Source organism: Callithrix jacchus, chromosome 17 (assembly GCF_049354715.1).
Source record: "Callithrix jacchus isolate 240 chromosome 17, calJac240_pri, whole genome shotgun sequence".
Taxonomy (NCBI): domain Eukaryota; kingdom Metazoa; phylum Chordata; class Mammalia; order Primates; family Cebidae; genus Callithrix; species Callithrix jacchus.
In genome coordinates, this window is record NC_133518.1 from 8,241,826 (window position 1) to 8,267,722 (window position 25,897).

The 25,897-nt window shown below is 42.6% G+C and overlaps 1 protein-coding gene across 44 annotated transcripts in view; it reads left to right on the forward strand.

Moving 5' to 3' along the window:
* LOC103790476 (uncharacterized) overlaps positions 1-22,782 on the forward strand; it is a 99,505-nt gene extending 76,723 nt beyond the window's left edge. For 42 of the 44 annotated variants that reach the window (XM_078354941.1, XM_078354952.1, XM_078354943.1 and 39 more), the window contains 5 exons: positions 49-76; positions 3,934-3,980; positions 4,657-4,678; positions 6,561-6,628; positions 7,047-7,435. In XM_078354941.1, coding sequence (XP_078211067.1) covers positions 49-76; positions 3,934-3,980; positions 4,657-4,678; positions 6,561-6,628; positions 7,047-7,244 — 363 coding nt within the window. In that variant the 3' untranslated portion in view covers positions 7,245-7,435. Of the gene's footprint in view, positions 1-48; positions 77-3,933; positions 3,981-4,656; positions 4,679-6,560; positions 6,629-7,046; positions 7,436-8,946; positions 9,012-9,451; positions 15,588-16,001; positions 16,064-16,153; positions 16,239-16,942 lie in introns of those variants that run through there. The other 2 variants (XM_078354963.1, XM_078354962.1) reach the window with 1 other exon arrangement.
* Positions 22,783-25,897: the final 3,115 nt, after the last annotated feature.

Genomic DNA, 25,897 nt, shown 5'->3' on the forward strand with positions numbered 1-25,897 from the left:
GCATGATATGATGCTTACGATGTATTGTGTGTTTTTCTCTTGTTGTAGGACATCGTGACAGCCCCAAATGACCTCTGTAAGTATTCTTTATCTTTTACACTTCCTTATTGTCTCATAGTTGACATGCAAAACAATTAACTTCTTTAAAGTGGGTTAGTGTTGTTACTATATTTACAGGGTTGTGCAGCCATTGTTACAATCTTAGTTTAGAATCTTTTCATTCTTCCTCAGAGAAACCCTATAGCCATTAGTATTCACTTCTCTTTCTTCTCAAGGACCCCACCCGTGGCCCTAGGCAGCTGCTAAGCTACTTTGTGTTTCTTTTGATTTGCCTTGTTTGGCAATTTGTTTTTTTAATTAAATTTGATTTTAATTTTTGGGATACATGTGCAGGATGTGCAGCTTTGTTACATAGCTAAAAGTTTGGCATGGTTTGCTGCACCTGTTAACCCATCACCTAGGTATTAAGCCCTGCATACATTAGCTCTTTATTCTGATGTTCTCCTCTCTACTTTTCTTAAAGTGTGTGTTGTTCCCCTCTCTAACATTGTACACATTCTAATGTCACTTTCTTCCTAATGACAAATCTAAGTGATAAGTCAGGGGAGATATTCTTGCTTGCTTTTGTCTGGAGAACCTCCCTAGCTTCAGGTTTCTAATAGGTGTGAGGATCTAGGGTTTTCTGTGAGAAACAGATGTCTTCATGAAGAACTTAGATCTGAGACAAAAGAATCTTTATCATGCCCTATTGATGCTACTGTTGAAATAGGTTTTTGTTTCCTTCTGAAAACCTTTACACACAGAGAGCCAAGGTAGGTGCTTTAAGTCATGATGAATTTTAAGTGGACCACATGATGGTTTGAGGGTTATTTTTTTGGAGCATTCATTCTGTGGAGATGCATTGCTTTTCAGTAAAATTTGATTGTTCTGTATGTGTCAGTATTTTCCCAATGGAAGAAAAGAATGAAACTCTTTGATTGTGTAATGTTTCTTGTTTACTCCAGAAGTGATTTTCTCATCACCAGATTGTCCTAGACGTCTTTAATCTCTAGACGAGGCTTCCCATTGGTGCTTGCAGGGTTGCTACTGTGTGTGAGTCAAGGAAAATATCAGTGTTAACAACACTGAGGTTCTTAGAATTCATGGACACCTGCTTAGTGGGCTCCATGGGAGAGGGCAAGGGAGAGCCTCATGCTAGACTTGAAGGAGAACATAATTTAGAGGATCAGAGGGGAAACAATGAGGACATTTGGGACATTGTTAAAAGAGAATGTCAAGGTTGCCATGTTAGGGGCATCAGTTCAGCATCATCACCAGGGTTAGGCAGGATATGAGATCCCTTCTGGGGAGGAGTGAGTAGGTCTTGGCCTTCCTCTTTGTTAAAAGCTGGGGGTGAACATCACCCTAAATACCTTGAGAAAGGAGCTTCCTTCCTGACCCATGTCTTCTCCATTTCTTTGTGCGATGATGGCAATGATACCAACAGAGTGTCATTGCGGAGAGGGGCAGAACAGGAATCAGGTCCCCATTTTTCTGACAGAACAGACAGGACATGAGTCAGTAGGAATGGACCTCAGGGTCGGAACAGACACAGAGAGGTCCCAGGCCTGATCTTTCTGTGGCTGAGACAGACAAGTTTTTATTTTTCACCTCTTCTGGAAATCTCCTGAGGAATGATTCTTCAGTAGACCCTGTTTGCCGAACGTCTTCTGGCCCAGAAATGCTTTTCACCTGGACAGAGTCTTCCAGCTATTGGTTTGAGCAGCTGCAGTACTCCAAAGTAGCAGGGCAGGTGGGGAAGGACATGAGTTCCAGTGCAGGGTGATCTCAGCAAAAGGCTGGGGACTGATCCCAGACTCCAAGTCATCCTTGAAACTCTTCTGTGCAGTCCATAACATCTCAGTTTCCACTTATTTTGGAGATGGTTTAAAATCTTCCACCTCAAAGTCTGAGTCTTCCCACAGGTGAATAGAGAAACCCTGGCTATGGGTATTTAGCAGGGCAGTTACTGTGTCTTCCTCATTTGTCCTTACCCCAGAGCTCAGTCCTGGGATGGACACTTTAGGCTCCATGGATGTTTTAATGAACACACTCCTGGGATGAGCTCTAGGTCAACCGTGGGCTGGGATCTGGTGCAGGTGTGGAAAGATTTTCTTTTCAGCCCATCCAGTTTGTTGAGCCACACACTCATCCTGGAGCCTGCCCAGTTTTTGAGTCAGGGTCTCTGGAGATGAGGGTGAGCTCCTGAGGACAGTGAGACACCCCCACCCCTCTGCTCCTTCTCTGATCTAGTCTAGACAGGGTGTGCAGTGCCACTCTCTTCCACTGGGTGCAAGCACATCCCTGCTGGAATCCCTCTGGACCTGGATGTTGTCCTCACTGTCACATCCTCAGCCCCACACAGTGACAGGTTCTTGTGCATAGGCCCAGGAAGTAAACATAAATGTGTGGTAGGATCAGAGCAGCAAACAATTTTGCAAAAAACACCAGGAGAGTAGAGTCAGGTCTTCCTCATGTCTGGATCTCTGGAGCTGTCCCATTTAGTGTGCTTCTCAGTCATTTACATACCTGTTTATAGTTGAATAAATATATACAATGAAATATTCAAAACCTCATCACAACAACCACCATGAAATGGCCCAGCAGCTGTACATGAGAGAGCATTTCCATCCCCACAGAATGCTGTCTTGCATGTCTGCTGTGAGCCTGGCTTAGGGTCTGATTGTTGGACTCATGTCACACAAAGCGTGCACATCAAAGTTGGGATCTCAGGGTTGTGGGATTGGAGGTGAGACCCATAATGGGCCAGTGGAAGGAAAAATGGAAAGATGTTTCCTTCAGCTTCTCTTTCTTAGTTGAAGGCTGGAAAGTGTAAGCAATATCTTGTTGAATACCTCTGGCTCCACAGAGCCTAGAGAGAGTCTGAGAACATGGAGGAAAGCTCAGGGTTATCTCGTGTAATCCAGTGTGACCTCACCTGGAGTAGGAGGGTGGGTGAGTCACTCACTGAAATAACTTCTTGCTGAGATTTGTATCTCTAAAGATTGGCCAGTGGACGCCATCCATGAGGGAAGCTGCAGTAGGACAATTTCTGTAGGTAGAAAATGATACCCTAGACTGGGTGCTGTGACTTAGGCCATTAATCCCAGCACATTGGGAGGCTGTGGTGGGTGGATCACGAGGTCCAGAGATCAAGACCATCCAGGGCAACATGGTGTAACTCCATCTCTACTAAAACTACAAAAATAAGCTGGGTGTGGTGGTGTGTGCCTGTAGTCCCAGCTACTCAGGAGGTTGATGCAGGAGAATTTCTTGAAACCAGGAGGTAGATGTTGCAGTCAGCTGAGATCTTATCACTGTACTCCAGGCTGGTGCCTGGTGAGCAAGACTCTGTCTCAAACAAACAAAAACCCAAAAATGATACCCTAGGAGAATTTCTGGGAGCAGTTGGGTTACACCTGTGTCTTTGGAACCTAGGAAGGGGGCTATGAAGCCAGAACAAAAAAAAATAGCTGTAGAGGTCTGACTTATTTTTGTTTTATTTTAATAAGATAGAGATGAGAGGATGTGTGTCTATGGGCTTTGTTGGCTGCTTTTGTAACCATCGTTTCTTGCTCTGATATTTAATGATTACTTTTCCCAGGAGACCAGTTTTTCCTGCCTATGTCACAGCAAACATCTAAGCCTTACTTTTGGATTGGTTAATATCTTTTGTGAATTGGGAATGCGAGAGTATTATTAGGTCTAGGCATTGTCTAAGATGAAAGATATGTGGTGAGACTCCCTCACAGTACTATTTGAACATAGTTGTTTCTCTGAGATGGTCACAGAATCTTCAGTCCCACACTCCATATGCCACACCCAGCAAAGCTCCCTGAGTTACTCACAGTCTCCAGCCACCAGGGTACTGACTTTTACTCTGTCTCCCTCCAGCTCCTTCTGAGGATAGCAGGAGCATCACTTCTGAGGATGATGGTGAGGTAAGAACCCCTTTTTCTATCTAAAGAATGCCCTGTCTGATGGGGATTGGGGAGGGAGAGCATCAGGATAAATAGCTAATGGATGTGGGGCTTGAACCTAGGTGATGGGTTGATACATGCAGCAAAGCACCATAGCACACATTTACCTGTGTAATAAACCTGCACAGTACTGCACATGTATCCTGGAAACTAAACTTCAAAAGAAAACAAAATGAAAAAACAACTGTTTCTTTTCTGATTTCTTTCCTTCTGTTAATTGTGATAATCTGAGAAGGCACATTATGTCTGACATGTCCAATTCATTTTTTGGGGTTGGAATTCACTGGGAGTGTCTTCCCGTCGGATATGTGATATCTTAGAATGTTTTTAGATGACAGCATTCATTATCAACTGTAACACAGAGGAATTTTCCTCAACACCAGTTTTTCTCTTTGGTTTAGGCATTGTGTATTTGCCAATGTAAATCAACTTCTAGATAGATTCTGTGGGAAAAGGTCTTGTCTTTTCCACAGGTGTCCTCTATTCTAGCATGTTTGATTCTTGGCCTTTGACTCAACCATTGTCTTACAACTAGTTCCCTGAAGTCATCAAGAGACTGACAGATCTGTGGGGGTGGGGGCGGGGGTGCAGAAGAATTAATCTGATCCTCATAGCATCTTCTTCTGTCTAATTGCAGAGTTCATCACTTGCTGTTTATGGTATGTACCCTGAAGTAGCTCACTTGCTGTGGAACAAACTTTCTGGTTTTAATATATAGAAACCTGATTCTGGGTTTTTGTTAAAGAATATTGGGGGTCTAGTGAGAGCAAATAATTTTGCAAGTGTATAACTATGATCAGAGGGACTGTATGAATGCATGTGAACCCAGAGGACCAGCCAGGGGATGTTATGTGAGCCAACGTGGCTTCAGCTGGAGTAGAAGTGAGTGTACCTTTCTCTGACTCTGCTGTTGATGGTTCTAAAGAGTGTATTCTGGAAAATCTCAACAGTGAAGAAGACACCTTTCCAGGTAGGCAACAAGATTATTGGAATCTAATAAAGCAGGTTTTCAGGAGCCTTCAGCTTCTGCCTACTGCTTGGGAGGCTGAGCGAGTATGTAGAAAGAGAAGAAAAAGAAAACATGGATGAAGTTTTTTCTTGTCATAGTTTAATGTCATAGTGGTGAGAAGTGTAAGTACCCTGTCTGTGATCACCTCTAATTTTTTCTTTTTTTGTGTGTGTCCCCTGTTCTTGCTTTATTATTTAAAGATGGTCTTTCTAAGGATACCTCTTTTCTGCCTCTGCCACTGCAAAATGTTAAAGCCTTTGGTTTGGGACACAGTTCTGTCATGGCAGTTACTTAATCCTGGAGACAAGAAGTCTTCCACAGTGTGCCCAGATGCTTAGGAGAAACTGATCCTCACCTTCTGAACTTTTAGGTTTCATGGCAGCACATTCATTTGTCTGTCCTTGCTGTTTACTCCTGATATCAAGGGCTCTCTCTGGGCATAGGGGACAGGATGAAGATTTGCTCTGGGGTCATTGCAAAGCTCTAGTGTCTTGTAAATGGAGGAAGAAGCACACCCTTGAGCACACTGCTCAATTTCGTTATTTAAATGAGAATATGGAGTTTTACCATCATTTGTTAAAGAGGCCTTCCTTTTCCCATTGTGCATTCTTGGCACCTTTGTTGAAGATCAGTTGACTGTGTATGCATGCATTGAATATTGGGCTCTCTATTCCATATCTCCAATACTTATGGGTGCCCCCATGTTAGGACCCTGCTGTAGCTTAAGCGAAGTTTAATGTATCCACTCCTCAGATTCAGTTTGTACAGAGATAAAGTTCCGAAACTCATGGCCTTCTAAATAGAGGAGGGAAGTGCAAAATCAGGAATGGGTGGAAGGTTGATGCTGTGGGCTATTATACTGCATTCATCACACAGTGCTTGTATAACTCATCACCCTAGCAGTGACTTTGAGAACCTAGGTGTGCATGTGGAAGTACAATAGCCTATAGAAATTCTAAGCACTCTCTATCATTATGGGATGGTCTTAATGGTCACATAACCCAGGATTAGAATAGGTAAATTCTACAGTGGACTTTCCTGTGGTTAGAAATGTGAAACACACATGGAGAGGTTACGAGCTGCTGTGATTGGGTTATTCCTCAGCTCCTGTTTAAAAGCAGAGAACTGGCTAGGTGTGGTGGCTCATGCCTGTAATCCTAGCACTTTGGTAGGCCGAGGTGGGTTAATTACTTGAGGTCAGGTGTTTGAGACCAGCCTGGCTATCATGGTGAAATACAGTCTCTAAAAACACAAAAATTAACTGCACATGGTGGTGGGTGTCAGTCATCCCAGCTAGTTGAGAGACTGTGGCAGGAGAATCACTTCATCCTGGGAGGTGGAGGTTGCAGTGAGCCTAGATCATGCCACACCAGTCCAGCGTGAGCAACAGAGTGAGATGAGGAGGGTGGGTCTACAGCTCCGTCTGCTGTAACTTACCTTCATAAGCCAGCCTCCTGTCCACACCACCCAATATAATGCAAGGGATTTCCTCAGTAGAATCCATGTGGTGACACTTGCCCTATGTCTCCTAGATCAACAAGAGTACCCTGCAGCATGTCCCCGTATGAAACCCTTTCGGAGATTTTTCCCGGTTACCTCAGTAAGTTCTTCCTTTGTCTGAAAGGGAAATTTTATTTCTCTTCCTATGTTTCTTTTTATTGTACTTGAATAAAGATTTGAGAATCTTACCATGTACATTATAGATGACTTAGTGAATTTCTAGGTAGGAAAATGTAAAATGAGAATTCATATAAACTATGTCAGCAAGCATTTTCCTCAGGAGAAAATCTTTCTTGAAAATTATGAATTTACAACTAAAATAAGCTTTAAAATCCTGCCCAAAAAGCTTGGGCCTTTCTACTAGTGTTTTCTAGGCTTTCTGTTTGGGGCTGTAGCCACCACCACCATTTTCCATCTGGTTTTCTAGCAGCACCTGTTAGGAACAGTTAGGAAAAAGACCTGTGTACACAAGACACAGCATAATCTTACCCTCAGTGTTTTTCTTTCTCTTAATGCAGGAAGAGTCATCTTCACTTACCCAAAGGATCAGTACGTATTCTGGGATCATTTTGCTTAGGAAAAATCTTAGTGTTGAGAAAGTGACACTTTCTTGCCTGCTTTGTCTAATGAGGCACTGTCATTGGAGCTTCCTTTTGGAAAACAAGATTTGGGCAGAAATTAAGAGTGTACTGAAGAATGGTGTCTCTCCTCCATAGTTCCTGTTAGCCATAGTGTCATTTTTGTGAACTAGAATGGGATGCCTCAAGGTGGGGGTTATAAGGTGAGAGTCTGTTTATAGTGATTGTGAATGTCTTTGGGAGTTTGTGTACATTTCTCCAGAAAACATGTTTCCATGTGCAGAGCTCAACACAAAGGTGAATGTTGTAAATAAAGATTTCATCACCACTGAACACCTTATGTAAATCAGCCCATTTATCCTCCACCACATCTGTAGCTGGAGGTAAGTTTAATATCTCCAGTAATCAGATGGAGATAGTGCAGAGATGAGATTGCTAAGCTCTTTATCTCTTCAGTGGAAGAGGCAGAGATGAACTCAGGAGCGGGTGGAAGATTGATGCCACCACTACTACTGGGAAGTAATCACATAGTTCTGGTATAATTTGTCATTATGTGAGAGAGTTTTAGCACCTAGGTGTGCATATGGAAGTTTGATAGCCTTTAGAAATCCCAAACACTGTCTCTCTCATAGGATTGTCCCAAACATCACATAACTCAGCGTAGGAATAGGTACATTTTACAGTGGACTTTGGTGTGGTCAGAAGTGGGAAACAGACATTGAGAGGTCAGGATTTTGGCTGCAGTGCTGGATTATTTTCTCAGCTCCTGGTCAAAAGCAGAAAATAGACAAACTATATTTAATGAGATCATCACCACAAGCCTTTCATATGCTGCAGTTCAGCACACACCCAAGACACAGCACCAAATAACTGAAGGAAAGTACAGGCACAGTGGCTCACACCTGTAATCCTAACACTTTGGGAGGCTGAGGCGGGTGGATCATGAGGTCAGGAGTTCAAAACCAGCCTGGCCAGTATGGTGAAACCTGGTCTTTAAAAATACAAAAAGTAGCCATGTGTGGTGGCATGTGCCTGCAGTCCCAATGACTCAGGGAGGCAGAGGTTGCAGGCATGCGAAGGTTGCAGGGAGTCGAGATCATGACACTGCACTCTAGCCCAGGTGACAGAGCAAGACTCCATCTCAAAAAATTCAAGGAAAAACTTGGGTGTTGTCCTGGTACTCATCTCTGCTGGAATCTTCTGTGCAGCTGGGTTGGAGAGGGTCAGAACCCCCACCTGCTGCTCCCAAGGATGCGCTGTCCCAGTGCTGGAGTCAGTGCCAGCAAGAGCATTGTAGGATAATTGAGTATTTTCAAGTCTTGATACAGTCTTTTTTAAAGCAAAAGTTTAGTGAATACATAGACTATTTTGGCTGGAATTAAGTCTCCTCTTTGAAGAAAGGTTCCTTTTTTTCTAGTACAAAATGATCTAAGAGGGACACAGCATTAGCACATGTGGATCTTGAGGAGGAAATGACCTCGAGGGGATCACGAAGGGAGGGCAAGTTAGTTCAGGTCAGTTTAGGAAGGAGGAGCCCTGAAATGCTGCAGGGAAGCACGGCCTGCCGTCTGTGGTGCTCACTGCTTGAGATGTGGTGCTCACTGCTTGAGATGGAGCTTTCTTTAGCTAGAGGACCAAGGTTGCATTGTCCATGGATCTTCTCATGATTCCATTTGCCTGCCTTTACCACCAAGTGGGATGGGCCAGCAGCAGCTCAGCCTGTGCTGTTAACCCAGCTTGTCAACACAGGCCAGCACCCTTTTCACAGCACACAAGGCCACCAGAGTGGCTTCTTCAGTTGAAACAATGTGTTGATTGTTACTCTATTTTCTGCATACAGAATCTCTTCTAGCAGAAAACTTTCCTGGGATAAATTCGTCAGAAGAAGTTATAGCCGTTTACAAGGTAAAGTCTTTCTTTTAAATGGGTATTTTGTTGTTCATTTTAATTAGAATATGGAAATCTCACACTGTACATTATAGATGACCCTTTCTTTGTGGGAAAATGCAAAGTGAGTTTTTTTTCCAACTAAGTATGATTCAAGATGGCATCCGTAATTTAACAGCTCTTTACAAACTGTGTGGCAGGAAGCATATTTTTTCAGGATAAATACTGTTCTTTTTAAAAAGTGAATTTGATGAAAATAAAGTGGAAACATCATGGCATCATGGGTAAAAACATTGTGCCTTTCCACAGACATCTTCTAGGCTTTGGGGCTATTGCCTCTACCAGTATTTCTCACCTGATTTTGTAATGTCCCCAAGTGAAGACAAAACTTGTGCACAGAAGACACAACATGCCTGACCCTCATAGTGTTTTGTTTTTGCTTTTTTTCCTAAATGCAGGGACACTCAACTTTATTGGATGACGGTATGTATTCTGGGATCACCCCTTTGCTAAGGAAAAATCTTAGTGTTGACAAAGGTGGTACTTTCTAGTCTACATTTGCTGGAAAACAAATCTGGTTGGAGCTTTCTGCTGGAAATGAGGTTTGAGCAGTTTGGTATAAGAACGATGGAGAGTCCATTAAAGAACTTGAGATGATCTCTAGTTTCTGGAAGCAGCAGCATCATTCAGATAGAATATGATGATGTGCATCAGGGTCAGGAGGTATAAGGGAGAGAGTCTTCATGGAGTGATTGTGGATATGTTTGAAAGTGTGTGTTCTTTCCCCCAGAAAACATATGCAATGCACAACACAAAGATTAACATTCTAAAAACAAGTTTGATCACCACTGCACTTTCATAAATAAGTCCCTTCATCCTCTACCACAGCTGAATGTGAAGGTTAGTTGTATATTCCCATCCTAAGAGATGAGGCAGTGGTGAACATTTTATGTTCTTGTCTCCTCAATGGAACAGTCAATTGTGAGCTCAGGAATGGGGGAAAAGATGATGCTATTTTCTACTGCACTGGAATCATCATAATGCCCTGGTATGATTCGTTACTATGCCAGGGAGTCCTAGCATCTCTGGGTGCACATTAAAGTGTGAAAATATACGGAAGTCCCAAACACTGTCTATTGTTAGATATACTCAATGGTTGCATAACCTGGTGTTGGAGTAGGTATATCGTACAGTCAGCTGTGGTGTGCCCTAGCATAACTCCTCACTATGCCAAGTTGTTCCAGCACTTCTGTATGCATGTGGAAGAATGAAAACCTATTCAGATTCCAGATACTATCATTATTGGATGGTCTGAATGGTCAACTTTTCCAGGGTTTGAGTAGGTACATTGTACAGTGGGTTTTAGTGTCATCGTTAATGTAAAACACACAGAGTTCACAGGCTTTTGGTCTACAGTGGTGGAGTCATTCCTCACCTCATGTTCAAAATCTGAGAACAATTAGTGACATATTCTATCATATTTAAAAAGATAATGACCACAAGCATTTGAAACTCAGTAGAACCCAATGCCAAGACATAGTATCTTTTAAAACCTTAAGGATCAAGTTCGGTGTTAGCCTGGCCCCATTTTTCCAGCTGGAATCACATGCAGAGCTGGGTTGGAGAGGATCAGTGCCCCTCCTCTGCACTGCTCGCATGACGGGCTGTCTCAATGCTGGAGTCAGTGTGTAGCAGTGACCTCCATGGTGCACACACATTGTGTTTAAAAGAAAAGTGAAAGAACAAATATCACATGCTAAGTAGGGGCCATCTTTAAATCATAGGATAATTGAGTGCTTTCAAGTCTTGTTTTAATTGCCTAATAACAAAAAGTTAATAAAACCTTTTGGCTAGAATTAAATCTCCTCTTTCAAGAAAGGTTGCTTCTTATTCAGCACAAAATCTTCTAGAGGAGATGATATACAGACAGCAGCACATACAGATTCTAAGGAGGAGATGACTTTGGCAGGAATCAATAAGGACAAGTGAGCTCAGGTGAAATTAGGAAAGGAAGCCCTAACAGGGGGCCAGGGACACACAGCCTGTGCTGTGTGGTGTGCTATTTGAGATTGGCTAGTTCATATTTACGAGGTGGCCTGGACCTAGAAACCAAAAGCCCTGATTCCCTCTCTTCGCTATTCCTCTCCTGTGGCTGCTACTCTTCTCCCACATCCACCTCTAGACACTGCTTTAAATGTGTCCCAGAGATTCTGGTATATTGTGTCTTTGTTCTCAGTGACTTCAAAGAACATCTTTATTTTTGCCTTCATTTCATTATTTATTCAGTAATTCAGGAGCAGGTTGTTCAGTTTTCATGATGTGTGGTTTTGAGTGATTTCTTAATCCTCAGTTCTAATTTGATTGTCTTGTGGTCTGAGAGACTTTTTTATGATTTCCGTTCTTTTGCATTGGTTGAGTGATTTACTTCCAAATACGTGGTGAATTTTAGAGTAGGTGTGATATGCTGCTGAGAAGAATGTATATTCTGTGGATTTGGGGTGGATAGTTCTGTAGATTTCTATTAGGTCTGCTTTGTCCAGATCTGAGTTCAAGTGCTGGATATTCTTGTTAATTTTCTGTCTCGTTGATCTGTCTAATATTGACAGTGGAGTGTTTAAGTCTCCTGCTGTTGTTTTGTGGGAGTCTAAACTTCTTTGTAGGACATGAAGAACTTGCTTTATGTGTCTGGGTGCTCCTGTGTTGGGTATATATATATTTAGGATTGTTAGCTCCTAAATATAGAATTGTTGCATTGATCCCTTTACCATTAAGGTCTCTTAAAGTCTGTTTTATCAGAGACTAGGTTTGCAACCCGTTTTAATTTTCTTTTTAAATTTTGCTCTCCATTTGCTTGGTAAGTCTTCCTCTATCTCTCCATTTTGAGCCTATGTGTGTTTTTGCATGTGAGATGGGTCTCCTGAATATAGCACATTAATGGGTCTTGACTCTTTATCCAACTTGCTAGTCTTTTTCTTTTGATTGGGGCATTTAGCCTATTCACATTTAAGGTTAATTTTATGTGTCAATTTGATCTTGCCATTCTGATGCTAACTGGTGTTTTTGCTCATTAGTTGTTGCAGTTTTTTCCTTGTGTCGATGGTCTTTACTATTTGGTATGTTTTTGCAGTCACTGGCAGTGGTTGTTTCTTTCCATGTTTAGTGCTTCCTTCAGGAGCTCTTGAAAGGCAGGCCTGGTGGTCATGAAATATCTCAGCAATTGCATAATGTGGTTGAATATGTTCATAATTTGTGCCTTTTTCTTGAAGATATGCATCAGTTCTACATCATCACCTGGGCACAACTGTGATGTTCATATTTTGACATAGGGAGAATGAGTTGCACTTTGACTTCAAAGCTGGATTTAGCACTGTCTGGCAGTCTTCCTAAGACCCTGGACAGAGGTGCTACATTCTTTTTTCTTGTCTTCTCTATTTTCCTGTATGTTGATGGCAGTGGCACCACCAGAAATTAATGAGAGGCAGAGAACAGGAGTGCGTTTCTGAAATATCTGACTTGGCCCAGAGAGGATATGATCAGCAGTGATGGACTTCACGGTCAGGCCAGACACAGCATAGTTCCCAGGCCTGGTCTCCTTGTGGCTGGGACAGAGAGCAGCTCTTACTTTTCACCTGCTTCTGGGAGTCACCTGACAGCTGGTCCCTGTATAGTTGCTGTTGGCCACATGTGGTTTGGCCCAGAATCCTGTGTGACTGGAGGGAGTGTCAGCTTTCAGGCAGGGCACCTGCCCACACTAGTTGCAGGGGAGGTGAGAAGGGACCCTGCTCAGTGCAGGGTGAGCTCAGCAAAGCGAGAGGTGCTGCTCCGGAGTCCACATGGTCCTTGCAGCTCTCCTGTGTGACCTATAAGATATCATTTTGCCTGTTTCTCTGAGATAGTCCTGGAATTATTAGTCCCAAACTTTGTTTCATTTTACTTATGTGTGAATGAATCCTGGCCATGACTAGTCACTGAGAGGGCAGGGACTATGTCCTCATCATGCCTTCTCATTCCAGAGCTCAGCCTGGGCAGCCCATCTTGGCCTCCAGTGATGTTCCAATGCTTTCAACTCCTTTGCTGAGATCCAGCATGAGTGTGAAAAGGTGTCCTGTTCATCTTCTGCAGTCTGTTGTTTCTCATGTTAATCAAGAAACCTGAGTGGGTTTTGATCCAAGGTTACAGGAGAATAGGGTTGTCTCTGAAGTCAATGAAGTATCTTCCTCATCTCTATTCTGGCTACTATGGTTCAGTTTTTCTACTTGCAGAAGATGTTCTTTCTTCTGTTTATGAGTTCTCCTTTGGTGGACCAGGATTTTTTATTTTTGTTGTGGCCTCCCTGCACCACACAGGGATCCTGGAGTTTGTTCATGTGCCCTTGAAGTACCCATCCGTGAATAATCAGATCAGAGCAGCAACCACTCTGCCAGAATCACCAGGGGGGAGAGTCACATCTTCCTCATCTTTGGGTTTAGACCTATACATTCCAGTGTGGTCCTCAGTGGCATATGTGCTCATTCATATTTAAATGAAAACAAATTTGTAATTTTTTCACAAGAGTCATGCTACAATGCCCAGTTGCCAAAAGTGTACTCTTGAGAGCATCGCCATTCTCCCAGAATCATTTGGGAAGCAGCTGCTGTGAGTCTGACCCAGGTTCTGTTCGCTGCACTCATCTGAGTTCACATGCATCAAGGGTGGAATCTTAGGGTTCTCAGATTGAAAGTAAGAGATGCTATGAGCCAGTGTCAGTGAACAGTTGAAAGAGATTATTTCATGTCCTGTGTCTCATCTAAGGGCTCACAACTGTGAGCAGTGCTTTCATAAAGGCCCTTAAGGTCACAGAGCCCAGGGAGAATCACAGTGGACAGAGCAGCAGTGCTGTTTGTGTGTGTGTGTACATGGACTCACGAATCTATCCAGGAGGAAATAGACTGGTCAGGGAGGGACCAGCACTCCCGGGTTGAACAGTGAGAGACAATTCCTGGGTACAGTTGTGGTACAACAGTGAGAGACAATTCTTGTTTTGGAGCCTAGGATGGGATCTCTTAAATTAATAAACATCAAAGGAAAATAGGCGTAGAATTCTCACTTGGCTTGTTTTGTATCTTAATGAGAAAGTCGTAAGAGTTTTGTTCTCATGGGCTTTGTGAATAGAGAACAGAAGATTAGTATGCAGGCATAAAGTTGAGTGTGGGATGTGACACAGCCCCTCACAGGCAGTATGTGATTCTGAAGACAAAGTCGCTCATACATGTGCCAGTTGAAAGGAGTCCACTTTCTTTCTCTACATTCTCAGGACCTGCAACAACACCTTCCTGTACTGTCCTCACTGTCTGCTCCTGCTGTAAGGGTGTTTCCTGGAGCGAATCTTTCCTCTGGGATTCCTACGTATGCCCCAGAATCCTGGGGTCCTGAGGGCAGAACACATGACTGAGCACATTTTTGGCCTCCACTTCTCACCCAGTTTTATCCAATGCCAAATTCTTGGGCTTTGAATGAAAACTGATTGGGTTGTTACTTGAGAGGCCCGAGGCCAGCTTTTGCTCAAGGCCCTCTGTGGCTGGCAGGAATCCTAGGGGATATGTGTGGAGGGGTTGCTGTGTTTCTGTAGACAGTGGCTCTCACTCTCCCTGTAGCCTGGTCCCTGGACTAAAGTGGGCCCAGGACAGAACTGCTGGACAGCTGGCATTGAGGTCATTTGTCTTGTCACATTCTCCTCTCTGGCCCAACAGTCTTGACCTGCTCCTCACACTCCAGTCAGACCCAGCTTGTTCTCTGTGTGAGGACTGCCATGTGCTTTCCCTACTGGTCTTTGCATAGATCAGGCAAACCCTGAGAGGGCCTCTCATTTATGTGCTGACAACTGCTGGCCTCAGCTGCAGATTAAGGCAACTGGGCAAGGGGCTTTACCTCAGATTCTGTTACATTGTTTCCAAGTGTTCAGAAGCAACTGGAATTATTTTGAGGGCTGAATATTTTCCAAGTCTTTAAGGCCATTCCAGACATAGAACAGTCACTCTTAACTGTGACATCAGACATTATCACCTTCCACAGGCCCCAGCACAACTCCAGGCCTACGGCAGGTGCTGCTGACCTAGCATGTGATCCACAGGTTTATTGGAGGGCCTGACAAGGCAGGCTTGATATTCATTCTGATGTCTTGTATCAAAGAGCAGTAGGACTGGTGTAGGTTGACAGGGAGAAAAGAAATGGAGTTCATGAGAACAGAAACAGGCCCTACAGAAGGAGGAGGGAGGGAATTCCACATTATACACAACATTGTGAAGAGGGTGGCTGCCTCTTGGAAAAACTGAATGACACAGTTTTCCCTTTTCCTCAGTTATAAAATGTGAAGGCTGGGAAAGTATGTGGGAAGTCAGGGGTCCCTTCCTCTTAGCACAGAGGAAATACAGGCTGTGGAGAAGGCTCTAGAAATGAACATAGCTCCACAGCTCTAAGAAGGTGGGGTCTGATTGGTTCTCTTAACTCTAAGTCTCCCCTTTCCTTTTTATGGCTACCCATCACTGCTCCTTATCTGGACGCTCTGTTACTTGCTTCACAGAACTGGATCGCTTCATTGCAGGCAGCCATCAGCAGGTAATTTATCTTTTTTTGTATCCTCTTCCTCTCTTATCCTCTTTGACCCATGACCTTTTTTTTTTTTTTAAGCTCTGGTCCTTTTTCTCTTTTTCTGTCATGTGATTGTTCTCCTGAAGGCCTTGGTCTCATACCACAGTTGAGGTCCTTGGGGTCTTCAGTGTTGATAAAATCTCTCTTCATCCCCCCTGCCCACTGCCTTGGCATTGGTCTCTTTACTGACCCGTAGGTTGCAGCTTTGAATCTTTCTGAACTACCCTAGGTCCAGGGAGGGAGCCAGGCTGGGGATCAGAAGACCTGGACCCCACCCTGCTGGAGGATTCCCCAGTGACATCTGGGTCTGTTCTGGACACTTCCTTCACAGTGTCCTGCACTGGTATCTCTGGACATGCACAACTGTTCTCTTTCTCCCAGGTGGAAGAAAGTTCTAAGCCTGCAGAAAAAGCAACAAAGAAGCTGAAGGTGAAGAAGGAAAGGTGAGAGTGCAGTGGGCAGAATGATGAGGGGGAAGGAGACAAGTGTCTGTGTTCTTCATGGCTATGCTCACATTTTTCTTGTTCTATCAGGAAAACCAGTAAGCCCAGGAAGAAGACCAGGCGGCATGCCCAGAACATTTTGGACATTTGTAAAATATGTTAGAAACCTCTGAAGGCAAGTAAAGGATGCCCTGAGAACATTTTCCAGGAACAGACACCCACTCCATAGCATCAGCCTTCTGGGCTGAGCCCTCCACAGGCTACTTAGGGAGATGCTGAGGTGCCAGTTGGGCCACCATGTGTGGGATTCTGAGGGCTGTGCACCATGTTATTTTTCTGCAGTAACACTTAAACTCACCAACATCTCATCTGGGGGGATGCAGCTCTGTCCTCCAATCCCCTGGAAGCCAACAGGGAGCATCGCTAGTTTATTCTGAGGAGACAGTAGGGTTGACCCTGAATCCCCCTGGTTCAGGCCTTCTGGGAAAGGTGTGAGAGGGGTGGAGGCACTTTCAGGCTCTTGTCACATGAGCAAGCAGCCCACCCAGCCCAGTATCGCAGGCCAGCAGGCACTCAGTATGTCCTGGTATGAAGCAGTGAACATGGTAAAATCCAAGAGGCACTGAGATATGCCCAGTCCCAGGGATCCTTTAGCTTCTGTGGAGCCCTAGGGACCTGGGGTGGCCTCATTGCTTTCTTTTTCAAGATGAGGTTGGAGGCTTCTATATGTAGAGAGCACGGGTTTGGGCATTGACATTTCTGTATCGTTGTCGGATGCCAGCAAAGCAAAGCCCTGAAGACATGTCAGGGCCACACTCACTTGGGAGGGGTTGAGGGAAGGATTCAGGGAGCCTCTGTTTTTAAAATATTTTTCAGTAGACTGACTCAAGATGGCGTGGTGAGAACAATCCAGGATTGAAGCTCTCAGTGAATGCGTGGAGGCCTGCCATTGCCGAGGCAACCCACCACAACAGAGAGACTCTGCCGCAGGGTGTAGCCCATGGCAGCAGGGCAGAGACTGCAGCAGCATGGCAGAGCCTGCAGCAACAGGGCAGACCTCACACCAGCAGGCTGGAGCCTCGGCCGGCAAATAGGGACTAGACTGCCTCCTAGCTGGGCAGGACAGTACAACGGACACTCATAAAGCCCCAACCCCCCAAGACAGAGCATCTGAGAAAAAAAGGGTTTTCTTATGAGTTCTGCTGCAGCAGAATTAAATGTAACAGCTTAACAGCCCTGAATGAACATCAGAGCTCACAGCTTAGCACCTGAGCTCCTATAAAGTATAGACTGTCTCCTCAAGCAACTCCCTGACCCCTCTATGTCCAAAAGACTGACATTTGGCAGGCATCATTCTGGGACAAAGCAGAAAAAGAAACTGGTAGCATCCCTCACTGTTCAGCAGTTGCTATAGATGAACCCCAGACAAGCAGGGCCTGGAGTGGACCTCAGCAGTCGGACAGGGGAGGGCTAGACTGGTAGAACGGAAACCAATTAACAGAAATACTTCATCAACAATCTGGGTGTCCATTCAGAGACCCAATCGAAAAGTCAGCAACTACTCAGACAGCAGGTGGATAAATCCACAAAGATGGGAAGAAACCAGTGCAAAAATGAGGAAAACACATGAAACCAGAACACCTCGCCTCCTACAAAGGACCAAAACTACTCACCAGCAAGGGAACAAAGCTGGATGGTGAATGACTGTGATGAAATGATGGAATTAGACTTCAGAAGGTGGATAATGAGAAACTTTTGTGAGCTAAAAGAACATGTTTTAAATCAATACACAGAAACTAAGAACCTTGAAAAAAGATTTGAAAAACGATTTGAAGAAATGATAAGAATGGATAACTTAGGAATATGAATGAATTGAAGGAGCTGAAAAACAATACGAGAACTTCACGAAGCATGCACAAGTTTCAACAGCCGAATTGACCAAGCAGAAAGAATATCAGAAGTTGAAGATCAACTCAATGAAATAAAACGAGAAACCAAGATCAGAGAAAAAAGCGCAAAAAGGAATGAACAAAGTCTCCAAGAAATGTGGGACTATGTGAAGAGACCTAACCTACGTTTGATAGGTGTACCAGAATGTGACGAGAATGAATCCAAGCTGGAAAATACTCTTCAGTATATTATCCAGGAAAATTTCCCCCACCTAGGAAGGCAGGCCAACACTCAAATGCAGGAAATACAGAGAACACCACAAAGATATTCCACAAGAAGAGCAACCCCAAGGCACATAATCTTCAGATCCACCAGGGTTGAAATAAAGGAGAAAATACTAAGGGCAGCCAGAGAGAAAGATCGGGTCACCCACAAAGGGATCCCATCAGACTCCCAGCAGATCTCTCGGCAGAAACTCTACAAGCCAGAAGAGAGTGGGGGCTGATATTCAGCAATTTTAAGAAAAGAACTTTCAACCCAGAATTTCATATCCAGCCAAACTGAGCTTCATAAGTGAAGGAAAAATAAAATCCTTTGCGAACAAGCAAGTACTCAGAGATTTTGTCACCACGAGGCCTGCTTTACAAGAGCTCCTGAAAGAGGCACTACACATAGAAAGGAACAACCAGTACCTGCCATTCCAAAATCACACTCAATGCTAAAGAGCATGAACATACTGAAGAATCTACATCAACTAACGGGCAAAACAACCAGCTAGCATCAAAATGGCAATATCAAATTCACACATAACAATATTAACCCTAAATGTAAATGGACTAAATGCACCAATCAAAAGACACAGACTGGCAAATTAGATAAAAAACCAAAACCCATCAGTGTGCTGTATCCAGGAAACCCATCTCACATGCAAGGATACACAAAGGCTCAAAATAAAGGGATGGAGGAAGATTTTCTAAGCAAATTGAGAGCAAAAAAAGGAGTTGCAATTCTCATCTCTGATAAAGTAGACTTTAAAGCAACAAAGATCAAAAGAGACAAAGGCCATTACATAATGGTAAAAGGATCAATTCAACAAGAAGAGCTAATGATCCTAAACATATATGGACCCAATACAGGAGGACTCTGATACATAAGGCAAGTTCTTAATGACTTAGACTCCCATACAATAATAGTGGGAGACTTTAACACTCCACTGTCAATATTAGATCAACCAGACAGAAAATCAACAAGGATATCCAAGGCTTGAACTCAGACCTGGAACAAGGAAACCTGATAGACATTTACAGAACTCTCCACCTCAGATTTACAGAATATACATTTTTCTCAGCACCACATCACACCTACTCTAAAATTGAACACATAATTGGAAGTAAAGCACTTTTCAGCAAATGCAAAACAACTGAAATCATAACAGTCTCTCAGACCATAGTGCAATCAAGTTAGAACTCAGAATTCAGAAACCAACCCAGAACCACACAGCTGCATGGAAACTGAACAACTGGCTCTTGAATGTTGACTGGATAAACAATGAAATGAAGGGAGAAACAAAGAAGTTCTTTGAAACCAATGAGAACGAAGACACAACATGCCAGAATCTCTGGGTCACATTTAAACCAGTCTCTAGAGGAAAATATATAGCAATAAGTGCCCATATTAGGAGAATGGAGAGATCAAAAATTGACACCTATCATCAAAATTGAAAGAGCTAGAGGAGCAAGATGAAGAAAACTCAAAACCTAGCAGAAGAGAATAACTAAGATCAGAGCTGAACTGAAGGAGATAGAGACGTGAAAAACCCTTCAAAAAATCAATAAATCCAACAGCTAGTTTTTTGAAAAGATCAACAAAATATACACACGACTAGCCAGATTGATAAAAAAGAAAAGAGAGAACAACCAAATAGATGCAATAAAAGTAATAAAGGGGAAATCACCAGATTCCACAGAAATTGAAACCATTATCAGAGAATATTACAAACAACTCTACACACATAAACTAGTAAACCTGAAAGAAATGGATAAACTCCTGGACTCCTGTGTCCTCCCAAGCCTAAACCAGGAGGAAGCTGAAACTATGAATAGACCAATAACAAGGTCTGAAGTCAAGGCAGCAATTAAGAGCCTACCACACAAGAAAAGCCCAGGTCCAGATTGGTTCACTGCCGAATCCTACCAGAAACACAAAGAGGAGCTGGTACAATTTTTTCTGAAACTATTCTAAATAATCCAAAAAGACGGAATCCTTCCCAAATCATTTTATGAGACCAACATCAACCTGATACCAAAACCCGGCCGAGACCCAACAAGAAAAGAAAACTTCAGGCCAATATCCATGATGAACATAGATGCAAAAATCTTCAATAAAATATTGGCAAGCTGATTGCAACAGCAAATGAAAAAACTTATCCATCATGGTCAAGTAGGATTCATCCCAGGGATGCAAGGCTGGTTCAACATACGCAAGTCTATAAACGTAATTCACCACATAAACAAAAACAAAAACCACATGATTATCTCAATTGACGCAGAGAAGGCATTCGACAAAATTCAACAGCCCTTTATGCTAAAAACCCTCAATAAACTCGGTATAGATGGAACGTATCTCAAAGTAATAAAAGCTATTTACAACAAACCAACAGCCAATATCATACTGAATGGGCAAAAACTGGAAGCATTCCCTTTGAAATCTGGCACTAGACAAGGATGCCCTCTTTCACCACTCCTATTCAATTATAGTACTGGACGTTCTAGCCAGAGCAATCAGGCAAGAAAAAGAAATAAAGTGTATTCAAATAGGAAAGGTGGAAGCCAAATTGTCTCTATTTGCAGACGACATGATAGTATACCTACAAGACCCCATCGCCTCAGCCCCAAAACTCCTGAAATTGATAAGCAACTTCAGCAAAATCTCAGGATATAAAATCAATATGCAAAAATTACAAGCAGTCCTCTACACCAATAACAGACTTAAAGCCAAATCAAGAACGAACTGCCATTCACAATTGGTACAAAAAGAATAAAATACCTAGGAACACAACTCAAAGGAGCATGAGGGACCTCTTCAAGAAAAACTACAAACCACTGCTCAACGAAATAAGAGAAGACACAAACAGATGGAGAAACATTTTATGTTCATGGTTAGGAAGAATTAATATTGTGAAAATGGCAATACTGCCCAAAGTAATTTACAGAATTTATGGTATCCCCATCAAGCTACCATTGACTTTCTTCACAGAACTGGACAAAAGCACCATGAACTTCAAATGGAACCAAAAGAGAGCCCGCATAGCCAATTCAATTCTAAGCAAAAAGAACACAGCAGGGGGCATCACACTACCGGATTTCAAACTATACTACAAGGCTACAGTAATCAAAACAGCATGGTACTGGTTCCAAAACAGAGATACAGATTAATGGAACAAAACAGAGGCATCAGAGGCAACAGAACATATCTACAACCATACAATCTTTAATAAACCTGACAAAAACAAGCAATGGGAAAGGATTCCCTGTTTAATAAATGGTGTTGGGAGAACTGGCTAGCCATGTGCAGAAAGCAGAAACTGGACCCCTTCCTGACACCTTACACTAAAATTAACTCCAGATGGATTTAAGACTTAAACATAAGACCTGGCACCATAAAAAGCCTAGAAGAAAATCTAGGCAAAACCATCCAGGATATAGGAGTAGGCAAGGACTTCATGAACAAAAGACCAAAAGCATTGGCAACAAAAACCAAAATAGACAAATGGGACCTAATCAAACTAAACAGCTTCTAAAGGGCAAAAGAAACACTCATTAGAGTGAATCGGCAACCAACAGAATGGGAAAAAATTTTTGCAGTTTACCCATCTGACAAAGCGCTGATATCCAGAATTTACAAAGAACTCAAACAGATTTAGAGGAAAAAAACAAGCCCATTAAAAAATGTGCACAGTATATGAACAGACACTTTACAAAAGAAGACATATATTAGGCCAACAATCATGAAAAAATGCTCATCATCACTGGTCATCAGAGAGATGCAAATCAAAACCACATTGAGATACCATCTCACGCCAGTTAGAATGGCGATCATTAAAAAATTTGGAGACAACAGATGCTGGAGAGGATGTGGAGAAAAAAGGAACACTTTTACACTGTTGGTGGGAGTTTAAATTAGTTCAACCATTGTGGAAGTGCAGCAATTCCTCAGGGCCTTAGAAATAGAAATTCCATTTGACCCAGCAATCCCATTACTGGGTATATGTCCAAAGGACTATAAATCGTTCTACTGTAAGGACACATGCACACGAATGTTCATTGCAGCACTGTTTACAATAGCAAAGACCTGGAACCAACCCAAATGCCCATCTATGATAGACTGGATTGGGAAAATGTGGCACATATACACCATGGAATATTATGCAGCAATCAGAAATGATGAGTTTGTGTCGTTTGTAGGGACATGGATGAACCTGAAGAACATCATTCTCAGCAAACTGACACAAGAGCAGAAAATGAAATACTGCATATTCTCACTCATAGGCAGGTGATGAAAAATGAGAACACATGGACACAGGGAGGGGAGTAGTAAACACTGGGGTCTATTGGGAGGAAAATTGGAGGGCCAGCTGTGGGGTGTGGCTGGGGAGGGATAGCCTGGGGAGAAATGCCATATGTGTGTGAAGGGGAGAAAGGAAGCAAAACACACTGCCATGTGTGTACCTATGCAACTGTCTTGCATGTTCTGCACATGCACCCCAAAACCTAAAATGCAATAAGAAATTTAAAAAATAAAATTTTTTTTCAATTTTGAAATAAGGTACACATATGAATGTGTTTGTGTGTATATATACAGTTTTTTACTCTTTCAAATGGATGTCTTCTGTGACCCTTTTATGCTAGAATATACTAAAGTGAGAAATTTATGTCTTACTGAAGCATGATTTTAAAAATTACAATGCAGGCTCGATGCAGTTGCTTACACCTGTAATCTCAGCACTGTCAGAGGCTGAGGCAAATTTCCTGGTCAAGAAATCAAGACCAGCCTGCCCAACATGGTGAACCTCGGAGGTGGAGGTGACAGTGAGCCAAGATTATGCCACTGTACTCCAGCTTGGTCAGAGTAAGACTCTGTCTCAAAAAAAATTACAATGCAAAGAAAGGTCTGGTGGGGTGTTAGGAAGTCCAGGTCTTATTAGGCAATAACAATGATGTGCTCCAGGAAGCTATGCATATTTGATATGCAGCTCTTCTGTCTGCCTGGCACAGAGGATCTGGGTGACAAGGCAGGGTGACCCCTTCATCCTGTTTCATGAGATGACCTTCTCCTCGGGTTCAGGGGCATGAGACTCTGCATGTTGATCCTGGAGTTCTTGAAATTTCTTCATTTATCTGTGTCTGTTTTACTCTTTGGGGAACGAACCCCCTGAACATGCCCATGTGATTGCTGAAGTTCAGTTTTTTCATGACACTTATAGACACTCTCTGTGGACAGATAACCTCTCATCGGAGAGCAGCACAGAGGCCTCAGTGCCTTGGCATCCGAGTAGATCTGACTGTGGGTAACTCAGCGGCCACCTTGCAGGGCCTGAGGAGCTCTCTGAGACCTGCACAGCCATCCTAGGGAACCCTTTCTCCCTCCATCTCTGTGCCTTTCCAGTGACCCTTGCACCTCTGTGTTGCAGCTGCCTCGAACACCAGGAAGAGCCCTCATACAATGTCAACATGGCTCAAACTTGATATGGATTCTGATGATTTGAAATCTGTGTCACTCTAAAAACTTTTATAATCTTTGCTTAATTTGTTTTTAAATATTTTCCTGATCTTAACCTCTGTTTTTTTAGCGAGCATAAATTGTTCTTGTGTTGTTTCTGTTTTACATTTTTTGATGAAGTTGTTTTTCAATTGTTTTCAGCCTTTTTGAAGTTTTGTTCATCCAGTTTTGAGTTTTTGTAATTTTGATAGATATTTTGGTGTGCGCTTTATTTTATTTTTTTAATTGTTTTTACCTCATTTTTAAAACATATTCATGTTATGGTAAGTTAAATGAAGATGGAGCATGTTTATGTTTTGTAGTGGTTTATATTCTGTATGTATTTGACATATATAAGTGTTAATGGCCTTGTGCAGTGGTATCTGCCTGTAATCCCAGCAATTTGAATGATCAGTGCAGGAGAGCTGCTTGATTCCAGGAGTTTAAGACCAGCCTGGGAAACATATTGAGATCTCATTCCTACAATAAAATGTATTTTTTAATTAGCTGGGTGTGATGGCATCCATCTGTAGTCCCAGCTACTTGGGAGGCTGAGTGATGAGGATTGCTTGAGCTCAGAAGGTTGAGGCTGCAGTAAGCCATGACTACATTACCACTGCATTCCAGCCTGCATGACAGAGCAAGGTGCTCTTTTGTTTTTGTTTTTTTTTGAGACGGGGTTTCACTCACGTTACCCAGGCTGGAGTGCAATGGCATGATCTCGGCTCACTGCAACCTCTGCCTCCTGGTTTAGGCAATTCTCCTGCCTCAGCCTCCTGAGTAGCTGGGATTACAGGCACACACCACCATGCCCAGCTAATTTTTTGTATTTTTAGTACAGACGTGGTTTCACCATGTTTACCAGGATGGTCTCGATGTCTGAACCTCGTCATCCACCCACCTCAGCCTCCCAAAGTGCTGGGTTAAAAAAGTGTTAGAAAGGAAGGACATTAACGTAGTCTCAGAGGCCAAAATCCCCTTCAAATCCTCCTGCAAATCAGTTCTGTGCCAGTTGATGTATTCATCACGGGCATGAAGGAAAGTCTAGGGATAATTAACACTTCCCAGATGAAGCTAAATGATACGAATCTCTAATTTTGAGCAGGGATAAGAGGAAAACAGATAAATGCAGAGTCTAACTGGAAAAATTCCTGGAGATGAGTATAACAGAACTTATTGTAAAAACATCTGCCTGGAAAGTGCTGTTAAAAAAATTAAAAGTAAATAAATAAAAATAAAAACAAGCAGCAACAAAAAAGTGTTTATTGATATCAGTTATAAATCTAGCTGTTCATTGCAGAACTAAACCAGTTTATTGCAGAAATAAGCACTTGGAGGGAAATGTTACATTTTCACTACAGGCCTTGAAGCCTGCTACCAGCTGTGCTTTTTTCAGGGTTCTGTGGTTCCTAGTTCCAGAGAAATCACTTGCTCCAGTGTAACGAGTGAAGAGTTCTTTAGGTGATGGCTGCTGGACCCAGTTTTGCTGTTCTCTTCACTTTCTTGTAAGCCTTGTGTTGATCAAGTTCAGTTGTGTATTAGTGTATTAACTATGTTTTGAGCTTCTTCAAGCATGTGCACGCAATTTGATAGGAGGTTCATATCTGCAAGGAATTTGAGAGAAGCATTTTAAGGATGTTTTATTTGGTGGGTCAGGTGAGAAAGATAACATGGGGGCTAGAAGAAAAGTTATTAATTAATGTAAAACCACTAGCCCTTCGTCACCTAACTTATGATTTTCAGACACTGAGCACATTGCAGGTTGAGAATGTGTTTGATCCTTTTTGTAGCCTTGTGCTCATGGCTCCTCTTTGGAGCCATGAGTGTGCTGCTTTTTCTCACAATTTTGTTTCTTGTAGATTGTTCTTGATGCTGGAAAACATTTTGAAGACAAGACTCTAAACAGTGACCTATGCCATACTACTTTATTAGAAAATGAGAAACTTACATTACTGACAAGCTTGGAAGATTCTTTTGTTCTGTAGTGACCTGTGTTTCCCTGGTCTTTACCTTGCTACTCTGCTTTATTCTCCTTTTTTGTTGCAGTAGTTAAAATGCCAACTTCTGGGACTTTTTTATCCTTTTTTTTTCTACCTGCAAGCATTCAAATGGCCATCTCTATTAAGGGATAAAATTCAAGAATTTATTTCTATATATTAGTCCTGATATGATTTCACTTATCCTTCA